At 39.6% G+C, this 22,810-nt stretch overlaps 1 protein-coding gene across 2 annotated transcripts in view; it reads left to right on the top strand.

Moving 5' to 3' along the window:
• Positions 1-241: 241 nt before the first annotated feature.
• The window catches only part of EcR (Ecdysone receptor), a 262,376-nt gene continuing 239,807 nt past the window's right edge, over positions 242-22,810 (top strand). The window contains exon 1 of one of the 2 annotated variants that reach the window (XM_067081783.1): positions 242-399. In XM_067081783.1, the coding sequence (XP_066937884.1) occupies positions 354-399 (46 nt within the window). In that variant the 5' untranslated portion in view covers positions 242-353. The remainder of the gene's footprint in view (positions 400-22,810) is intronic. The other variant, XM_067081782.1, reaches the window with a different exon arrangement.

Consider the following 22,810-nt stretch of genomic DNA (forward strand, 5'->3'; position numbering starts at 1 on the left):
GTGTGCGTTACGTTCGTCTGTGCCTGCCGCTATTCCGTTGTCGGGGGGATAAGGTCTCACCTTGTAGCAACCATTCACCCACCGACCAACCAATGCTAATGAACCAGTGACTGAGAGAGAGAGAGAGAGAGAGAGAGAGAGAGAGAGAGAGAGAGAGGCAGGCGCGCACACACACACACACATACGCGCGCGCGCCCGTACACGCGCACACGCACGCTGTGGTAGTGACTCGAAGTCTTCTCCTGTAGTGGTACCCGACTGCATCTTGTGCTCCGAGATTTCGTCGGTCCTTTTCCGTCCTCGCGAGGAACTTGGAAGTTTCGTCTTTCGGGAGGAGAGTTCTTTTGGTCCCCATGTGGCTGCTGTATTCCAGGGAGAGCCCCTTCTCGCTGCGTGAAGGTACGTACAGAGGAGGCGTCTCTGTTTTGAACGTACGTTTTTGTGTGTGCTTTTGACCGTGCAACTGCTTCGGAGGCCTTTGGTAGCTTCGTGGTGCGTGAAGTACTGTAATAACGACGTTGTCCCGGAAGCACGTCGGTACACGGCTCTGTAACGCCGATTACACGTCCGGGAAACACGTTTCCATAATGCCCCTAACACGTCCTGGAAACCCGTCTGTACACGTCTCTTTAGCGCTCATTACGCGTCCGGGAAACCCGTCTGTACACGCCTCTCTAACGCCCGTCGGTACACGTCTCTATATCGCCCATTACACGTCCGGGAAACCCGTCTGTACACGTCTCTCGAACGCCCGTCGGTACACGTCTCTATATCGCCCATTACACGTCCGGGAAACCCGTCTGTACACGTCTCTCTAACGCCTGTCGGTACACGTCTCTATATCGCCCATTACACGTCCGGGAAACCCACCTGTACACGTCTCTCTAACTCCCGTCGGTACACGTCTCTATAGCACCCATTACACGTCCGGGAAACCCACCTGTACACGTCTCTCTAACTCCCGTCGGTACACGTCTCTACAGCGCCCATCACACGTCCGGGAAACCCGTCTGTACACGTCTCTCGAACGCCCGTCTTTGACGCCCATCTGAAAAGTCTGCCCAGTCATCAAAGCAAGAGACCGCCTGACTTCCACAACGCCAGTACAAGTAACAACAACAACAGCAAGTGACAACGGGTTGTTGTTGCACGCCTGCCTCTCCCTGGGAATAATCTCTCCCACAACCTTTCACGTAGCGTCCGTTTTTATATTTTTATTCATTTGTTCTTCTATCATTACGGAATTTTCTCTTTTTTTAAGTGATATAAATTCTGTGATATATTCCTGCTGATGGCTTAATGGCGGCGCCTCTTTGAGTCTCTTTTATGACATGAAATGGCGCGATGGTTGAATCTAAATGTTATGGCAAATTTTATGACATGATTTCTCAGTGGTTTATGGCATGGTTGTCATAATTTCGGAAGACAAGCCTTAATGTCTTTGTTTTGTTTCTTTTTTCGGTTTTTTTTTTTTTTATATATTTTATAGGTGGAGGTTGTGAATCAGGTTAATGGGCAAAATTGGTATTTTATGTATCTTATAGGAAATATTTTGAGATTATAAATTTTTCGCTGTTGTGAATCAGGTTAATGTCAATATATATATATATATATATATATATATATATATATATATATATATATATATATATATATATATATATATATATATATATATATATATATGACTTATATATATATAAACTGAAATATATGTACCTCTGCTTGAGCCAACCGCGTCCCTGATGACTTGCCTGTCCCTCTGCCCATCCCCCCCCCCCTCCCCCCCTCCCCTTCCAAATAAGAAAAAGGCCAATGGGTACAAAGATATGTTTACACATATACGAAACTTCGGTGTTTGGAGCCAGTCACTTTCATCGGAAGGCAAACTGAGTAATCACTCAGCCGCACTTGATCAAATTAAGCGATAGGTATCCGATTCCCCCCCGGGAGAAAAACATTCGCTGATCGGAGAATTATTTCGCCTATCCTTTTCCTCCTCGTCGTCGAAGCGAATTAAGGAGAAGCCCTGTTGTATACATTTCATTGAAGAATGTTGGGGGGCGACCGGTTCAGAGTGGTTTTAAGCAGACTGGTTCCCGTTGCTGTAACACGTGTTTTGTATCCCCTCTCTCTCTCTCTCTCTCTCTCTCTCTCTCTCTCTCTCTCTCTCTCTCTCTCTCTCTCTCTCTCGATCTTCATTTCATAATGATTAACGCACAGGGTTGATGGCTGTTTTTGTTGCGGACCAGTTTCTTCATGGTCATGCAAAGTAAAGATTATTATTATTATTATTATTATTATTATTATTATTATTATTATTATTATTATTCATCAGGTGCAAAGAATTACAAGAAAACCCGTATGTGACATTAGTGAAAAACAGAGGAAAGAATAAAAATTATATAATAAATAAGTGGACACAAATAAACAGACATACAAATCAATTATTGCATACACTCATAAACAGCTGTTTATCAGAAAACTAATGATAAAATATCAACAATAATATTTTAGATAAACACATGATCTTGTTGTTGATTTTCATCGGGTAAATCCCGTAGACTTTTTGAGAACTTCCGTCGCCACTGTATCTTAACAGGTTATGGTCTATGGGCAGTGGTTCTTAACCTGGGGGGCACCAGCAATTTCCAAGGGGGGGGGGCGCGAGCCCTAGGGAAATATTAAAAATTCTCTAATTATATTCGTTATTCTCTTAACAAGAGTCGCTAAGAAGCAGTGTCAGGTATCTCGCTAATTCATTCCTAAAAGAATAAAAACACCCATTCTCTTTTTCTTTTTTTTTATTTTCCTTTCAATCTGGGAAGGAATTTTACTTATTGGTGCAAGGGGGACGTGGAGGGAAGGACCAACTCTGAGAGGGGGCGTGGTAATTAAAAGGTTAAGAACCAGTGGTTCTATGGGGAAAGGTAGAGATAAGAAAAAAAAAAAGAAAAACTACCATAGCATCTGCTGCCTTCTGTTTGCAACATCAAATTGCAACTCATTCAAAAAAAGATCTTTTGTGCATTTCGTGGTGGAAAATCCTTTCTCATTTTCCAGCCGTTTTTACCCGGACTCATTCCTGCTTAAAACGAATCATTTCGATGCAGAAATGTGACGTCCATTGAATGCACATCTGCAAGAATCTCAGCCGGTTCTATTGTGAACCGCCATAGCTCTGCTTCCACTTCTTCTTCTTCGTCTTCTCTTTTTTTTTTTATTCGAAACTCGCATTCGTCGCTACTTTCACTCTTGCAGGTCAACCATAACAGCGGCGGTTACGTGTCCAACAATTACCGCGAGCTGTTTTCCGGAACGCGTAGGTATAGCCGTCTAGCTAGCTAGCTAACCAACCAACCTTCTACGCCAGGCTGTCGGTAGGAAGCTGAGGTTTGTTTTCCTTGGCATTCTTTGCTAGATATTGATGAGAATTTCCAATCTTTTCTTGGCCTCCTTCGCCAAGCTGTCGGTAGGAACTTGAGGTCTGCTTTCCTTGACCTTCCTCTGTAGATATCGACAAGAACTATGAGTCTTCTCTTGGCCATCTTCTCTAGATATAGATGAGAATTGTGAGTCTTTTCTTGGACTTGTTCGCTACATGGTGATAAGAGTTTTTAGTAGTCTTGCCCTTCTTTGACAAACTGTAGTGAGGAAATTGGGAGTCTTTACTCGACCTTCTTCGTCAAAAGTTTAGTCAGAACATGAGGCCTTAACTTTGCCTTCTTCTTCCTCAAGCTATTTCTAAGACCTTGGAGTCTTTTTCTATCCCTTTCCCGGGGCTACTAGGAATCTTTTTCCGATCCTTTTTTTCCCTAGCTACTAGTAGGACGAATGGTCTTTTTTCTATCCTTTTCCCCAAATTAATAAAAAGACCAATAGTCTTTTTTTCTATATTTTTCCCCAGGCTACTAGTAAGACCAATGGTCTTTCTCTGTATTTTTCCCCAAGCTACTAGTAAGACCAATGGTCTTTTCTCGGCTTTATTCGACAAGCTACCAGTAAGACCATGTGGTCTTTGCTTTGACTTTCTTGCCAAGCTATTAAGAAGAACCTGGGTACCATCACGCACCTCTCTCAGGGCAGGAAGAGTCGGGCAAACGCCCCAGGGGTATTCCGTTCATTAGCTATGGGGCATAGAAGGTCTTGAGAGAGAGAGAGAGAGAGAGAGAGAGAGGTTCCTCAGTGAATGCATTTAACCGACAAGGTCTGGATAATGATTGAATTGTTTAATTCCCAGAGAATGTAGTGGTTTCTAATGGGAAATTTTGAATAGTAAATATATATATATATATATATATATATATATATATATATATATATGTATATATATATATATATATATATATATATATATATGTGTGTGTGTGTGTTGTGTGTATGTGTGTGTGTATATATGTATATTATGTGTGTGTTGTTTTTGTGCATACATATACATATATATAAAGACAAAATTCACAAAGAGAAACAATGGAGTGCTGCGAGGCCTTTCGAGTCTGCTAAGTAAAGGACGACAGTCGAAAGGCCTCATAGCACTCCATTGTTGCTCTTTCCTTCGTGGATTTTGTCTTTAATTATTTAATTCATCACGTTCCATATTTTCGTGATTCAGATATATATATATATATATATATATATATATATATATATATATATATATATATATATATATATATATATATATATATATATATATCTGAAAGGATCGACATTAAATATTGGGAAAAATATTCATTAACTGCAGAGTGCATCATAAATCTCTTCTAAGTATAAAAAATTCATGTGAGTGTATAAACAGGCATTATCTTATGTTTCCTATGTAAAATGCAAATGGCTACTCAGATAATCTGTCACATGTTATTATTGCCGTTATTGTAATGACCACTTTGACGTCAGCACAAGTCTCCGTGACCCACTTAATAACCGTATTTCAGATTGGTGACATTGATAATAATGTTTGATAACGTTATTACCCACTGACCTAGTTATAGCATTCATATATTTTAGGTCATAATTGTACTAACTGGTCTAGCTAGTGACATATCTACATCAGTTTATAGAATTGTAGCGTTATTAACTGACTCAAGTGATTTGATTACCTCATCATGTCTGCTAATAGCGCTTAATAACGTAGTGTTTCTGTATTTGCTGTACCCCAAGAGCTAATAATGTCTGTGCATTGCTACGGTCAGTGAAATTGTAACGTTTTATAGGCAAAATATATAAATAGATAAAATAATAACGCTAATTAACTTTTTACTGCTGCTAAATAATGATTAATTATTTAATTAACTGCTAAATTAAGGTATGGTAACTTATTATTTAACTAACCACTGAATTAAAGTAATTGATAATATAATGGATTGTTGAATAACGCTGGCTGATTTTCTAACTGTTAAATAACGATGGTTGATCATAACTGACGGGTAAATAACGATAGTAGTTGATCCGTTAACTGAATATTAACCAAATAATGAGAGATTGCTTCTAAAAGGGATTGCTAAGTAACGGCGATAAATTACTTCGTCAGCTACTAAATAACGGCAATAGTTGATTCAACAACCGCTAAATAAGGGCGATTGCTTATTTTGTCAGCTTCTAAATAACGGAGATAGCGTATTCAAAAACAAATAAATAACGCTGATTAGTCATTCAGTTATCTTCTAAATAACGGTGATTGCTTACTCACTGAACCTGTAAATAACGGCCAGTTCTTATTCAAGCAACTTCTAAACAACGATGATTGCATACTCAGCCAATTTATAAATAACGGCCAGTTCTTATTCAAGCAACATCAAAATAAAGGTGATTTCTTACTCAGTGAACCTGTAAATAACGGCCAGTTCTTATTCAAGCAGCTTCTAAATAATGGTGATTGCTTACTCAGTCAAGTTATAAATAACGGTGATTGCATACTCAGTCAGCTTATAAATAACGGTGATTACTTACTCAATCAGCTTATAAACATTGGTGATTGCTTACTCAGTTAACTTATAAATAACGGTGATTGCTTACTCAGCTTATAAATAACGGTGATTGCTTACTCAGCTTATAAATAACGGTGATTGCTTACTCAATGAACCTGTAAATAACGGCCTTGTCTTAATCAATCAACTTCTAAATAACGGCTTTAACTAAATCAATCGACATTATTAAAAAGGTGATGTACTCGTTAAATCTAAGCATTTCTGTACTTCCAGAGGTAAGTGGATGGGGAGGGGAGGGGGTCGATGTGATTTCTCTTAAAGGGGGGGATGGGGAAGGGGGGTTGTCGACCCCCGCCATTGTTTCGTAAAGAAAGGTAGCTTGAAGGTCGTAGCCTCTGCTGTCAGATAGGAACGCGAAAAAAGGGGTTATTTGGGGAAATGCTTTCACCGGAGTGTAGGTTGTAGTAGGGTTGTAGTTGTAGAAAAGTAGGGTTGTAGCTGTAAGTGGCAGGGTTGTAGTTGTAAATAGAAGGGTTGTGGTTGTAGGTAACAGTGTTGTAGTTGCAAGAAGTATGGTTGTAGTTGTAAGTGGCAGCGTTGTAGTTCTCTCTCTCTCTCTCTCTCTCTCTCTCTTAATTTTCTTTTCGTTTTGCTTACTACAGACGTCTATCTGTTAATACCTTTACTAATTACACCATCATCACTTCGAACAGGAATCTCTCTCTCTCTCTCTCTCTCTCTCTCTCTCTCTCTCTCTCTCTCTCTCTCCTCCTCCTCCTCCTCCTCCTCCTCCTCCTCCTCCTCCTCCTCCTCCTCCTTTTTTATTGTTTTCATTTTGCGTGCTACAGACGTAATGATTTGACTAATTACACCATCATCACTTCGAACAGGAATATCTCTCTCTCTCTCTCTCTCTCTCTCTCTCTCTCTCTCTCTCTCTCTCTCTCTCTCTCTCTCTCTTATAAAAGTCACGATCTTAATTTATGTACATCTCTTGTTGGCGACCAACCAAAATCCTCGGGGCGTAATCATATACGCATGTATAAATAATCAGTCGCTTTTTTTTTTTGACAGTTATCTATCAATTCATGCAAACGAAAGGTCACTTATTTGAAATAGAAACTCGTTTGCCTACGTGACACTCAGCTAAGTTAATTTCAGAGTCTTCATAAATGTGATAACGAGGTTCTGATAAAAATTCTAACATGTTCTTAACATTTCCATTTTTTCGTGTTTACATGCAAGATGCACCTGGATGGTAATATTTGATTAATTCATGCACACATGCGCGCGCACACTCAGATTATATATATATATATATATATATATATATATATATATATATATATATATATATATATATATATATATATATGTCCGCTAAGTAAAGGGCGACAGTCGAAAGGCCTCGCAGCACTCCATTGTTTCTGTTTCCTTCGTGGATTTTGTCTTTTATTTATATATTCATCACGTTCCATTTTTTCGTGATTCAGTTATACATGCATATATATGTATATATATACACATACACATATGTACTGATATGTATGTGTTTATATGTATATATACATATATGTATGTGTGTGTGTTTGCACACGTTGTAAAATCCCCCTGATGCAATGGGTCATATTAAAACCCGAAAAACAAATTTATGATTCTTTGCTGAAACTCGCAAAAACCAAACCTTAGCACCAAAAGTTCACAACGAGTTGTGAAAAGCCACCGAGTAAGTAAAAATGGCAAGATGTGCTTTTCCCCCCTCGTGTTGCCATGTCGCACGAAGGCTGCTGCTGAATCAGACGAGAGTAAAGTTTAGGTCCAAAGTTCTGCTCTCTGATACAGACATTGTTGCTGACCTCTTTCTGATCTTGCATTTTTGCTTCCGATTAGGCATTGACTTTGTGACTTCGTTTTGAAGCCGCGATGTGCTTTCACGAAACTATACGTATGTGTGTTTGTTTGTTTGTGTGTTGGCAGTTTCCAGACGAAGTTATTCATACGGGCGTCTGATTCAAGCAACGAAATGCAGCTTCAAAAGGTGGTTTTTCTTTCGTTCGGTATGTGCGTGTGTTTGTTTGTTGGTAGTTTCCAATGGAGCTTATTCTTGCGTATGTCTGGTTCAACAACGAAATGCAATTTCAGATGGGTGGTTTTTTTTTTTTATTCTGAATGTGCGTGTGTTTGTTTTTTAGCAATTTCCAAATTAAAGTTATCCATGCGGGCGTCTGATTCAGCAACGAAATGCAATTTCAAAAGAGGGTTTTTCTTGCATTCTGTATGTGCGTGTTTGTTTGTTGACAGTTTCCAATTTAGTTTATTCTTACGTGTGTCTGATTCAACAACGAAATGCAGATTCAAAAGAAGGTTTTTCTTTCATTGTGTATGAGCGTATGTTTGTTTGTTGACAGTTTCCAATTTACTTTATTCTTACGTGTCTGATTCAGCAACGAAATGCAGATTCAAAAGGTTTTTCTTTCATTGTGTATGAGCGTATGTTTGTATGTTGGTAGTTTCCAATCGAGGTTATTCATACGTGTATCTTATTTAGCGAAAATGCAGTTTAAAAGGATTTTTTTTTTTTAGTATTCATAAGTGTGCCTGATTCAACGAAATTCATTTTAAAAGTTTTTTTTTTTTATTATTTATAAGTGTGTCTTATTCAGCGAAATGCAGCCTAGAAGCGTTGTTCTTTTTTCTTTTACATGCATCCTCAAGTCATTTCTAACCAAAGCAGGTTAAATAACCTGTTGATGCATTGATGCATGTGCCTGCACGCGCATGCGATGTAGCACAGTCTTACAGAGGAGGTTTTCCCAGCATTAATTCATTGCTTTATCTCCTGTTTCAGGTCAGTATTGTTATTGACAAGCGTCCATTGCTGGGCATCACTTTTGACGAGATGGTGGTCTTGTGAGGTGAGTAGCTGTGGCCCACTTCTTCCATGTTGTTCAGTGGAAACTCGCCCTGAGGATGGTGCCCAGTCAGAATCTCGAAAGTTCAAGCGAAGATGCAGTGCATGGCCACTCTTAAACAGTTTTCCTTGTACATTTGATAAATGCATTTATAATTTTATCTTTTTATTTATTCATTTATTTAGTTATCTTTTTTTTACAATCTTTTTTCATTACTCGTAAGCTTCTTTAATTTTTTTGCTATTGGATATCATATTCTTTGGAACTTGAATTTCAAGTCAATGGTCCCTGTAGCTTGTTGCATATGAATAAGGATACTTGTTCTTCATGTGAATAATAATAATAATAATAATAATAATAATAATAATAATAATAATAATAAGTAAGTGTCATTAATCTCTCTCTCTCTCTCTCTCTCTCTCTCTCTCTCTCTCTCTCTCTCTCTCTCTCTCTCTCTCTCTCTCTCTCTCTCGGAGGTAAATTGTGATTTTGGGTAAAAAAGGAACTTGATATGAGAATATGAAAGGAAATTACTTTTTAGAAAGTTTGGCTAAGAATATGGAAGTTTTTAGCAAATACTAAACCAGAGAAGAATTAGTGAAATGAAAGGGGACCATTTTTATTTGTTTTTTTTTTTTAGTATTTTATTTTTTGTTTTTTGTTTTTGTTTTTGTTTTTTCGCGGTTTGTAAAAGGTTAACCAGGAAGTTATTTTAGTTGGCCAGGGGTACGATTAAGCAAATAATTGAGTACTGGGTAAAAACAAAAAAATATGCTGAGGAAAGAAAACTTTTATTCTTGAATAATAAATGAGAAGATTGCAGGGGTAACGGTTACTACCCCCTCCCCCCTTTTTTCTTCTACCACTTCCCCTTTCTTCCCCTACCCCTTCTATTTCTGCCCATTCCCTTCTATCCTTCTACCTTCTACCCCTTCTCCCTTATCCTACACCTCCCCTCTTCTACCCCCTCCCTCCTTTTCCTACCCCTCCCTTATACCTCTACCCCCTTCATAACCCCTCCCCCTTTCTCCTACCCTCCCTCCTTTTCCTACCCCTCCCTTCTACCTCTACCCCTTCATAACCCTTCCCCTTTCTCCTACCCCTCCCTACTTTTCATACCCCTACTTCCTCCCCAGCCATACCCTCCCCTTCTCCTACCCACCCTTCTCCTTCCCCTAACCCCTTCAACCCATTCCCCCTTCTCCTACCCCCTCCGCCTTAAAAACTCCGTGTGCAGATCATCTACGTGAGATGATCTTAGATAATCTTATACCTGTGCGAATATCTTATGCCAATATTCCCTGGGCACTTGCCACACGGTGGGAGGTGTGGAAAGTAAGCATGGGGCATTTTTTGCAGTAATTCGGACCCCTCGGGTAATTACTCTGTAATTGCCGTAATTTCGCCCGTCAAAGAACATGGCAGTAAAAGAGAGCGTCGTGTGAAATTTGTAATCGTCCGAGCTAATTACTGATCGCTACTTAATGCGAATTATATATATTTTTTTTTATGTTTTTGTTAACATGTTCCTCTTTTTTTTTTATATTCCTTTTCGAGGAAGTTTCCTTCCCATAACTGGCCGGTAACTAGATTAAGGGTTTCGTTATCGTGGATTGGCAACCTGCCTTTAAGTGCTTGGGTGCATTGGTGATCGGTAAGTTGCCATGTCACGATAATGAAAATTTGATGAAAATTTCTTGTTTGGTTGTCGAGGATGCAAATGCATATGCCCTTTGGGCGTATTCCAGATGATTTTGCAAAATAATATCAATAATATATCTTCAAATCCATGCGAAATATATTTCATTCTTTCCAAAAATACGTCAGTTTCTTGTGGGATACTTGATAGGTCTCGCCACGAAGTCCACGCTAATCAGTAAGTCTGTGTACACAAAAAAAATGTACCTTGTGACACCAGATGGTTCTCAGCAGCAGTAAACCATGTGGTCTTCTTGAATTCATTTTTATTGAATCTCGTAAATGGTTTATTTATTGACTGCATCGCTCAAATGGCGTCGTAGGAGCCAAAGAGCATTCATAGGCCTACAAGTATCTCAGTGGTATTTCTTTGGTACCTCACTGGTATTTCTCTTGTTTTGAAACATTTTTTTTATTGTTTTAGTATGAATGATGCAGTGTTGGTAATGGGACCAACATACTGCTTATGAGTCTTTGGGTAGGCGTGAAGAACTCATTTTCTTAAATGGAGAGCGAAAATTTACGAGAGATGAAATTAGGAAAGTTTGACAGCTAGGTGGAAAGAGATTAATTAAAACGGGTTGAAAGTATAAGACGTAAATTTGATGTTGCGAAGTTAGAAGTTGCTTGATTGATTGATTGATTTGATGTTACAGTTTGTCGTCACAATTGTCCAGGTCATCGTCGGTCATGAATGGGTGTTTACAGGTCACTTCTGAAGCCACAGAAACTCTTAAGCCCCTTTTTTTTTTATCCTTCTTCTTGTATTGAGCAACAATTAATACCTATTGCTCCTGTTGCTTGAAAGGTGACAAGACCGTACAGTAATCCCTAAAAGTACCATCCCTCCTATTCGTAAGGTCCGTGGTTCGATCCAGCCAGCTGGAAGTCGCTAAGGCAACATTCGCCTGTCGACTGCTCTATTCCAGAAGCAAATGTTGCTGGAAAAGACGAAGGGGGAATAATATCTGGAAAAGGCGAAAGGAGGAATAATTTCTTCACCTGATTGCCGACAATTACGTCATTCCCGTAAGAGAAATGATGAATGGTTCAAAGGTATGAGATTTCCCCTTTTTGGTTTCATTCCCAGATGGGGATTGGCGAGAGGGGAAATGGACGAAGGGAAATATTGAGGAGAGGGAGGGAGGGAGGGAGGAGGGAGGAAGGAAGTCGTTTCCCCTCTCGCGATGGCCTCTTTTGTGAGAGAGCTCAAATGGAAGAGCAATTATCCCCTCGTCGTTTTTCGGCAGAGAGAGGGGAAAAGGCGAATTGGTGCCGCCAGCGAGGTAAATTATTGTTGCCATTATTTTGGAGCTCTCAAAGAAATGAAAGTTGATTGCGTGTGATTGCTGCTTGAAATAAGGCAGACGAGTCAAATCTGGGACAGGTTTCGTAAAAGGAAAGGAGAGCAGAGAAAGGTGTTACTTGCAAAGTCTAAATCGGAGGAACACCTGTCCTTGATCCAAGGACAGGTGTTGTCAGGAGAAGGTGAATGAGAGGTAGGTGTCAACGGGAGAAACAAATGTTACCATGAAAACGTAAATCAGAGACATTAAATCGAGGACAGGTGTTGCCTTGAGAAACTAAATCAGGGACGAGTCTTGCGATGAGGAATCTAATCAGGAACAGGTGTTGCCAGGATTAACCAGATCATGGACAGGTGTTGCCTTGAGACACTAAATCAGGGCAGATGTTGCCTTGAGAACCTAAATCAGGACAGATGTTGCCATGGGAGACTAAATCAGTGACAGGTTTTGCCACGAGAAACTAAATCAGGGACAGGTGTTGCATTAAGAACCGAAATCAGGGACGGTGTTGTCTTGAAAAACTAAATCAGGTACAGGTGTTACAAGAGAAATTAAATCAGGGACAAATGTTGCCAAGAGAAACTAAATCAGGTACAGATGTTCCCATGAGAAACGAAATCAGGAATGGTTGTTCCCAGAAAAAAACTAAATCAGGGACAGATGTTGCTATGGGAAACTGAATCAGGGACAGGTGTTGCTGTGGGAAACTGAATCCAGGACAGATGTTGCTATGGAAAACTAAATCAGGGACAGATGTTGCCAAGAGAAACTAAATCAGGTACAGATGTTCCCATGAGAAACGAAATCAGGAGTAGTTCCCAGAAAAAACTAAATCAGGGACAGATGTTGCTATGGGAAACTAAATCAGGGACAGATGTTGCCAAGAGAAACTAAATCAGGTACAGATGTTCCCATGAGAAACGAAATCAGGAGTAGTTCCCAGAAAAAAACTAAATCAGGGACAGATGTTGCCATGGGAAACTAAATCAGGGACAGATGTTGCCAAGAGAAACTAAATCAGTGGCAGGCTTACCCGGAGAAAGTGAAAAGGGAACAGGTGTTACCAGAAACAAAATCAAGGCCAAGTGGTGTCGGAGGAAACTGAATCAGATGCAACTCTTACCCTTGCGAAAATGAACTGGGGTTAGATTCATGCACGAATACTGGTCTCAAGCCTTTTGACTGTTTTTACAGATTCATTTCCCCCGTAACGGGAGCACATTTGAGGCTTCCAAGGACTCTTAAGGACTCTGAAAGGACAGCATGACAGGATCCGGAAGCTTTCCTCCATTGATTTTAAATTGTCAATCACAAGGACCATCCGAGCTAAACAAAGCAATGCGTAGGACTGCGTCCGGGCGGGGCGGGTAAGAGAGAGAGAGAGAGAGAGAGAGAGAGTTCATTGTTTTTAAATTCTTTTTAATCCTCCTAAACGCAATCACAAGGACCATCCGAGCTACAGAAACCAATGCGTAGGACTGCGGCTTGTGAGAGAGAGAGAGAGAGAGAGAGAGAGAGAGAGAGAGAGAGAGAAAGTTCATTGCTTTTAAATTCTTTTTAATCCTCCTAAACGCAATCAAAAGAATACCGTCCGAGTTACAGAAACCAATGCGTAGGACTTCGGCCTGTGAGAGAGAGAGAGAGAGAGAGAAAGCTTTGTATGCAAATGACGTTCATGGAGAGAGAGTATTCCCCTTAATGAATTCTGATCAAGGTGGTATTGTCCTTTGTACGAGTATTGTGGGAAGCAACTGGATTCCCTTTACCATAACAAGTGGTAGCAACAAGCTGGCTTACCTTGGAGAGCGGCAGACGTTTCCTTCAAATTTTTTTCTCTGGGAAGTGTCCCAAGGTCCACACCAGACCTTTTACTTCTTTAAGAATGTCTTTGGAGAGAGAGAGAGAGAGAGAGAGAGAGAGAGAGAGAGAGTCCTGAAACTGAATCTGGATGGGGAAGGAGGCTTACTTTACGAAAATTGTTCCTCTCGAATCCACACATTTTAAAAATTTATTTTATTTAAGAACGTCTTAGGAGAGAGAGAGAGAGAGAGAGAGAGAGAGAGAGAGAGAGAGAGAGAGAGAGAGGCTAATTTTATGATATTTTTTTCTCTCGAATCCACACATTTTAAACATTTATTTTATTCTTGTATTTATAAACTCTCTCTCTCTCTCTCTCTCTCTCTCTCTCTCTCTCTCTCTCTCTCTCTCTCCAAACTGGAGATTGTTTGTTATACTTGACGGTACTTCTTTCCTTTCACATTCATACTCGGTACCTATTCATACCATTTTGTGTTTACAATTAATTATGGTATTTTAAACCTAAATGCGTATTACTATAATGAGTACTCTAAGACATTTTCCTGAACAATTCAACTCATTTTACGAAGGAAGTCGCCGAGACAGCGTCAAAGTGTTTGCGTACATTCACTAAGGTTTAAGGTACGTTGATCCTAAATGCATCCTACGCTAAAGGATACTTTACGATATTTGCCACATTCTTCGTTTCGTAAGACCGAGGATACCGAGTAAGTGCGAAGCAGATGAAAGAGGAATAATTGTAGGGTTTACGAGCATGAGGAGACAGGTAGAGGTAATGGGGGAGGAGGAGAAGGAGGAGGAGTCTAGGAGGAAGACCCGGCGTGACCTCAACATCCTTCAGGAGAAGAGAGGTTATTTTTTTTTGTCGTGGATTCTTCTCTCTCTTTCTCCCCCCAAGCTTCCTATCTCACCCTTTACGTGTCCCCCAGGCCCCCCTCACCCTACAGTCTCTCTCTCTCTCTCTCTCTCTCTCTCTCTCTCTCTCTCTCTCTCTCTCTCTCTCTCTCTCTCTCTCTCATAGCAGACAATATTATGTTTCTTCTCAGTTTTCACATACAAACTGTTTACATAGCAATTTGCATTCCTGTGTTTTATATGCATATAAATCATATATATATATAAATCATATATATCTATATATGTGTGTGTGTGTGTGTGTGTGTGTATTATTTTGATACCTAATGTATGTGGCATTTGTAAGCTTTCAATATTAAGCCATATATACTTCACTATTTATATAATTCACTGTTCCCTTGGAATAATTTACACCGGGTCTAGACTGGGATGGCTGAGTGCATTAAGTCACTGTCACCTATGTACCAACCCTAAAAGGCATGGGTTCGAGTCCTGGTCAGGGAAGGTGCACTCATAAATAATTCCTTTTGAGTGTAAGTTCTTCCAGAGGTATATTGAATTCCATATTAGTGAGTTATTTCATCATCTTCAACTTCGCCTCCTCTACTCACGTCTTTCATGTGCTCTCTCTTTCACGAATCTCCACTTATCTTCTGCCTCCCGTCTCATAGTCCTCACCCAAGTAGGTCTGGGTCTTCCTACCATTCTGGTAGTCAGAGAAAGCGCACTTTACACTATCACATACTATTCTCCCTTGGGTAGGGCGAAGGTGAACACTGTCACATACTATTCTCCCTTGGGTGGGGCGAAGGACATGTTCAAACCATCTCCATGTCCCCTTTGTCATTATGTCATCTACATGAGGAGCTTCCGTAATTTTTTCATGGTATCATGTCTTACTTTATACTGCTCTCTGACTGTTTCTATTCTTTGTAAATGCTCTAATCCCAAATCAATTAAATCTTTTAAATTTTATTGTCTTGCCATGATTCATCTTCATATATCAATACGCACCACACTTCATAGAAATTTAAAAATGCACCATACTTTATAGAAATATAAAATCTAGTTATATATATATATATATATATATATATATATATATATATATATATATATATATATATATATATATATATATATTCATATATATACTGTATTTGAGAAGAATTTGCCCAAGTGATAATCAACTGATTAATTATACACAAATGCCTGAAACTGCTTATGTTAATTGCAACGAGCAACTGATTGGAATGTACTTAAGCACTTGGCGCTGTGTTCTCAAGCTTCTCAGCCATTCGTTAATTAATAAGTCTTTTTTTTAAATGATTCTTTTTTATTGTGAACGATTCATTCTGGTAATTTTCGTCCATCGAGAAGAAAACGTTACATTTTGAGAAATGTAAATGAATGCTGTGGTCTTAAACGTGCTGTTATGAATCCATATGGAGGAATGGTGCATTTCACTCTCTCTCTCTCTCTCTCAGCCATTCTCTCTCTTGGTTTCTTCATCTCTCTCTCTCTCTCTCTCTCTCTCTTATTCAGCTCATTCTCTCTTTCTTGGTTTTCAGCCCTTCTCTCTCTTGGTATCCTGTTCATCTCTCTCTCTCTCTCTCTCTCTCTCTCTGTGGAGCTTATTCAGCCATTCTCTCTTTCTTGGTTTCCGGGTCATCTCTCTCTCTCTCTCTCTCTCTCTCTCTCTCTCTCTCTCTTGGTCTCCTCTCTCTCTCTCTCTGGAGTTTATTCAGACCTCTCTCTCTTGGTATCCTGTTCTATCTCTCTCTCTCTCTCTCTCTCTCTCTCTCTCTCTCTCTCTCTCTCTCAAACTCGTCCGGTTCCCAGCGGCGCCCTCTGCATACAAATGACGCCTCCTGACGGGGTCTATACGCCACGTCTCGCAGAGACGAAGGAGGAGAGAAGGAGAACGTCTTCTCCTTTGTGTTTTCTTCGAATGAGTCGACAGTGAAAGGAAAAATGGTTGATCTCTTAACCCCCGTCACCCATTTTTTCTTCCCCTTGGGAGGGGTTAGTGCCGTCAGTGCACCTCATGCGGTGCACTGTGGGCATTAAGGTTTTTTTTGCAGCGTCCCTTCCTTAGGTCCCTAGCTGCAACCCCTTTCGTTCCTTTTAGTGTGCCTTCTTTCATATTCTCTTTCTTCCATCTTACTTTCCTCAACCTTCTCCTAATAATTGGTTCATGGTGCAACTGCTTTGAGGTTTTCCTCCTGTTACACCTTTCAAACCTTTTTACTGTCAATTTCCGTTTCAGCGCTGAATGACCTCATAGGTCCCAGTGTTTGGCCTTTGGCCTAAATTCTATATTCAGTTCAATACAATTCACTATCATCTTCTTCTCTTCTCTTATGGTGAAGAGACCGAGGAGTGCATGTTTGTTTTAAAAAAATAATTTTGGTAGGACTGTTAAGGTTGTGTGTGTGTGTGTGGGTCGATGGACTGTAAGTAATGTATGTAGTTTTTTTTACATATCTCGAAACAGATGTTTCAAGTGTTTTTTTTTATATGTGGTTTCATGTGATGATTAAAGTTTGCATGTTTATCTTCTTGGAACTAATTTTTGTTACATGTTTTTCTTGATATAAAAGTTTTTTATTATATATATATATATATATATATATATATATATATATATATATATATATATATATATATATATATGATCATAATCTCTTTTGTACGTGATTCGTTTATCACACATTTAGCACAAGTGAAAAATACTGAAAAGTACTGACGGTTGTGTATGTTCGTCAGTACTGTCTTTGTAATAGTCTTTGTAATAAATATATTTGTGACTTCCAGTACTCTGTATCAGTCGTTCGTCAGTGGCTTGGAAATAAAGTCGAAACCGGTCAGGACCTACACCCCGTCTCTTATTCTTCACTTATGTTAATATGTGATATATATATATATATATATATATATATATATATATATATATATATATATATATATATATATATATATATATATATATATATATATGGATAAATCATTGATATATCTCATTTTTCTTTTAAGTAAATTTTTAATAACTGGCTTCACAAGGTTGCATTTCATCAGCTGTTAATAACATTGTAAGTATTTGTTAGCAGAAATGCGTATTTATCGGTTTCATATTATACCGTAGTATTCCCTGAGGCACTGACCCGAAATACTGGTTGTTGAGAATGTGAGAGAGATAATGTGTAAACAGAAGGCTTCGTTTAAGCTCTGAGAGAGAGAGAGAGAGAGAGAGAGAGAGAGAGAGAGAGAGAGAGAGAGAGAGAAATTCCGTGCATCAGCCACCTTTATTGAGACACCGGGTGAGGAAAAAAGTTGATGTGCCAGAATGGAAAGACATTCGTAGGCACCGAGAGAGAGAGAGAGAGAGAGAGAGAGAGAGAGAGAGAGAGAGAGAGAGAGAGAGAGAGAGAGAGAGAGAATCTGAAATTGCAAGTCTGCGATCAGTGAGGTGGAAAGGACCCAAGATCTACGATTGATGTCATGGCGATGTCAGAATGGTGTCAGTTAACAATATTATTACGGATCTTGAACAGACGCTTCTGTGCATGCTCTTGGTCAGGGAGAAAGGTCACTCACGCGGGGTTCTCGAAAGCACTGACCTCTTCCATACCCATCAACAGAACAGGGTGTCCTTATGTTAACAGAAAGAAAGAGCAAGTACCTTCGTTCGTAGTATTGTTAAAGTCATATTAAGTTTCATTTGTATTTGGTGTTCAAGACATCAAGATAATGTCAACATCGAGCTTTTATTATCTTAGCATATCGTCATCTTATCTTTAAAAGCTTTGCTCACTCCATGCCCAGTTTCTGGGCATATCCCCGTAGTGGGACAGTGCCTTTGGATAGGGCATCATTTTACGGAATACATTAATCTTCTTCTTCTTCTTTTTAAATAGAATATCTTCATTATCTGTAAAAGGTTGACTCACTCCATGCCCAGTTCCTGGGTATATACTGTATATCCCCGTAGCGGGACAGGGCCTTGGATAGGGCGTCTTTTCACGGAATATGTAAATCTTCTTCTTCGTCGTCTTCTTCTTCTTCTTCTTCTTCTTCTTCTTCTTCTTCTTCTTTAAATGTCAGAGGTTGGGGGCGTTAATCTAACGATACCACAGACCCACGAAATGACCCATTGACCTTTCTCAAACAGCACCTCTCCGGACGGTTGTGGTGGGTCCACCATCTGCATCGTACCCTGAACTGTTCTTGTGCAAAGGATTAAGTCGTTCCCTTGTGGAGAGGGGAAAAATGGCCATAAAAAAAGGATTCGCCCTCGTGTGCCATTTTGCTGGCGATCAGTAGGTCAGTCACCTTTTTGGGAAGCCCTCTTATTTGGTCAAGTCCTAATTTTGACAGATTCCCCCTTTTGGTAAGTGTTCCTCTCTGGGATTCTCATTTGTTGACGTAGCAATTGCGTTTGCGAAATTTAATTTTTACAGGGTACTGGAGTTTGTATACTTGAACAAGCACAAAGAAATGAGTAATGGAACGAGCAAGGGAGCCGTTTCAAAGGCAGATCACATTAATACTACTGCTACTACTACTACAAATGTGTTTGGTACGAGTCAAATCACCTCGCATTTTCTTCTTCGTGATTTCTTATATGTTGTTTCTGACATAGGAGAAATAGAACAAGCAAAGGAGCCGTTTCAAAGGCAAATCATGTCTTCTACTACTACTACTTCTACCTCTACTACTACCGGTACTGTGTTTGATACGAATGAAATCACCTCGCATTTTCTTCTTGATTTCTTGTAAGTTGCTTCTGGCAACGATGAAGCAGAACGAGCAAAGGAGCCGTTTCAAAGGCAAATCCTGTCTACTACTACTACTACTACAATATTGTGTTTGGTACGAATAAAATCGCCTCACATTTCCTTCTTCTTCTTTTTTTCTTCTTCTTCTTCGTCTTCTTCTTGCACGTTGCTTCTGTTACATGCCTTTAATGTCGTAGCCTGTGTACTCTTCATACCCAAAAGAGATTTGATGTCAAGTTTTATGGTCCCCTGCATAATGCGGAATGCGGCGACGCCAGAGATAGACGATCTGTCGTTTATTTCTTCTTCGGTTCTGATGACTGACGATGATGCTGACACGAATCCCCTTAGGAAGTTTTCAGAATTGTTCGGAATATTCACGAAATGAACGGATATTGATGTGGGATAAGGCACCGCAGGCATTAACTTGAGGTTCTTTGCAGCGTGCCTTCCTAAGGCCCCTAGCTCCAACCCCTTTCGTTCCTTTTACTGTACCTCCTTTCATATTCTCTTTCTTCCATCTTACTTTCCTCGACCTTCTCCTAACAGTTGGTTCATAGTGCAACTGCGAGGTTTTCCTCCTGTTACACCTTTCAAAAACCTTTTTACTGTCATAGGTCCAAGTGCTTGGCATTTTTGTCCTGAATTCTATATTCAGTTCAGTCAGTTCAATTCCTATGTGGGATAAATCAAAGGCACTTTGATGGTAATTTTCCTTAGGGTGTCCTAATATTTTAAATTCGTCCTTTGAATATTTTGATGCTTATTTTAAATTCCTCCTTTAGCCCAAATATATTACTCATATGAAATTCGTCCTCTTAAATATGTTAATGCTTGGGAGATATTACATATTACGTCAATAATAATAATAATAATAATAATAATAATAATAATAATAATAATAATAATAATAATAATAATAATAATAATAAAACGAGAAATGCCAACATATATTATTTTTCTCTGTGTAACTATAGTCTACGGGTAATTAATTCCACATCTAGACTTGCCGTCGTCTAACCCGGGGACATCATCTCTCATCACTGGCATGTATATAAGTTTACAGAATGACAGTACCTTGGTTTGAACTTCTGGACAGCCGTCTCTTCGACACCCTCATACATTACCGTCTTTTTTACGGTATTGGTACACTAATAATAATTATCTACTTTGTTATCGCGGTGACGTGATATTAGTGTTTTTCTAAGGTATGGTTCTTTTAGGTTTTGTCTCTGCTAGAGTTTTTTTTTTTTTTTTTAGTTTTGTCAGTGTCCTCCAAGTTTTTTCCTTTTGAGTGTCTTGTTTCATTTTTTTTTATCTGTGTCCTTGTTCAAGATGATTGTTTTTGCCAGTATTTTCATCCTAGATTAAATTTGTACCAAAGAACCCGGCTTTAAAACTTAATTGCATCAACGTTCTGATTTTTGTCAAATTTTCCTCATCTGAATTGTGTTGTTTTACTTTTTCGCCTCATATTGGCCCCTTTCCCCCAAATGTAGATTTTTTTGTCAGTGGGCCCACCTCCAAATTTTTTGCTTTTTGGCTAAAGTTACCTGCAAATATTTACTCTTTGGTCAAAATGCCCACAAAGTGTATTTTCATGTCAAAGTGGTCCCCAGATACTTACTTTTTGGTCAAAATGACCTGAAATTGTACTTTCACGTCTAGGCGTTCTCCAAATATTTACATTTTGGTCAAAATGGTCCCACCAAGTGTTCTTTCTTGTCAGTGACCCCCAAATATTTATTTTTTGATCAAAATAACCTCAAAGTGTAATTTCATGGCAAAATGCCCACCAAATGTTTACTTTTTGGTGTAAATGACATCACCAAGTGTACTTTCTTGTCAAAGTGACCCTCAGACATTTACTTTTTTGGTCAAAATGACCTGAAATTGCGCTTTCACTTCAAGGTGTTTTCCAAATGTTTTATATTTTGGCCAAGATTACCTCATCAAGTGTATTTTCTTTGTGACCCCCTAATATTTATTTTTGGTCAAAATTACCTCAAAATTTCCTTTCATGTCAAAGTGTCCCCATTTTAGAAATTCCTTCCGTCCTTGTGTACGTGTGTGTGCTCGCGTGCGTGTGCGGGTATGTGTGTGTGTGTTAATCAAAGTATCGTATCTCAAGATTTTCGCTTGTCATAGCGATAAGCTTTGTCATTTATTTTACGTAATAAACCATCAAAGTCATGTGGGTGTGTGTCTCAGACAGAACTCCGTTTGCCGTTATGTAAGCTCTCTCTCTCTCTCTCTCTCTCTCTCTCTCTCTCTCTCTCTCTCTCTCTCTCTCTCTCTCTGGCCACGTATTAAAGGGACGTGGCTGGACGCGGACCTCATTAGATTTCTACAGGCGTTCGTGCGAAAATATTGGGACGAGATGTAATATTACCTTTCCGATGAGAATGGATGATTAGTTTTGACGCTGCTGAGCTCTCTCTCTCTCTCTCTCTCTCTCTCTCTCTCTCTCTCTCTCTCTCTCTCTCTCTCTCTGGTCTTTTTCGTGGTGTCCGTATTTGTGATAATATCTGTAAGTATGTGTTTTGTGTGTAAACAGTCATATATTGATTCTCTATCTCTCTCTCTCTCTATCTCTCTATCTCTCTCTCTCTCTCTCTCTATATCTATCTCCTATGGTGTGTGTCCGTGTTTGTGGATATATATATATATATATATGTATTATGAGTTTAAATGTATATGTATGTATGTATGTATGTATGTATGTATGTATGTGTATATATATATATATATATATATATATATATATATATATATATATATATATATATATATATATATATATATATATATATGTATGTATATATGTGTATATGCATGTATATATATATGTGTGTATGCATGCATGTATGCACTGCCATGCGTCCGTTCGTACAGCATCACACGAACCTCTGCGTGCATATCGGTGAACGCCTTATCAAAAACCGTCCGCCACCACTCCTGTTGCATTGCGTCGCTACCTTGAGTCGCTGTCATTCCTTCGTCATTTTCGTCGTCGTCGTCGTCTGTCGTCTCTTCTCGTGTCGTTGCCTTATCTCTCCTCCTCCTCCTCCTCCTCCTCCTCCTCCTCCTCCTCCTCCTCCTCCTCCTCCTCCTCCTCCTCCTCCCCTTGTCCTTTTCCGTCGCCGCGTTTCCTTGGATGTGGCAAAAAACGAGTCACATTGTGCCGACCTTCATCGTCTCGGGAGCGTGAAGAAACAAAGGGCGGTGCTGCTCCTGCTTCGGCGACCGAGATTTTAACATCACTGGGGATCTCTCGCGGTGCCACTTTTGGGCCGAAGGTTGCTGCTGCTGCTGCTGCTTTTCCTGCTGCTGCTTTTTGACTACTGCTGCTTTTGATGTTGTTGCTGGTGCTGTGGGGAGGGGGGAAAGGGGGTTTTTGTTACCGGTGAATGGGAAGTTGAGGAGGAGGGCGCGCAGGTTGCTGCTGCTTTTTGCTACTGCTGCTTTTGATGTTGCTGCTGATGCTGTGGGGAGGGGGGGAAAGGGGGTTTTCG

The sequence above is a fragment of the Macrobrachium rosenbergii genome, chromosome 37 (assembly GCF_040412425.1).
Source record: "Macrobrachium rosenbergii isolate ZJJX-2024 chromosome 37, ASM4041242v1, whole genome shotgun sequence".
NCBI classification, from domain to species: domain Eukaryota; kingdom Metazoa; phylum Arthropoda; class Malacostraca; order Decapoda; family Palaemonidae; genus Macrobrachium; species Macrobrachium rosenbergii.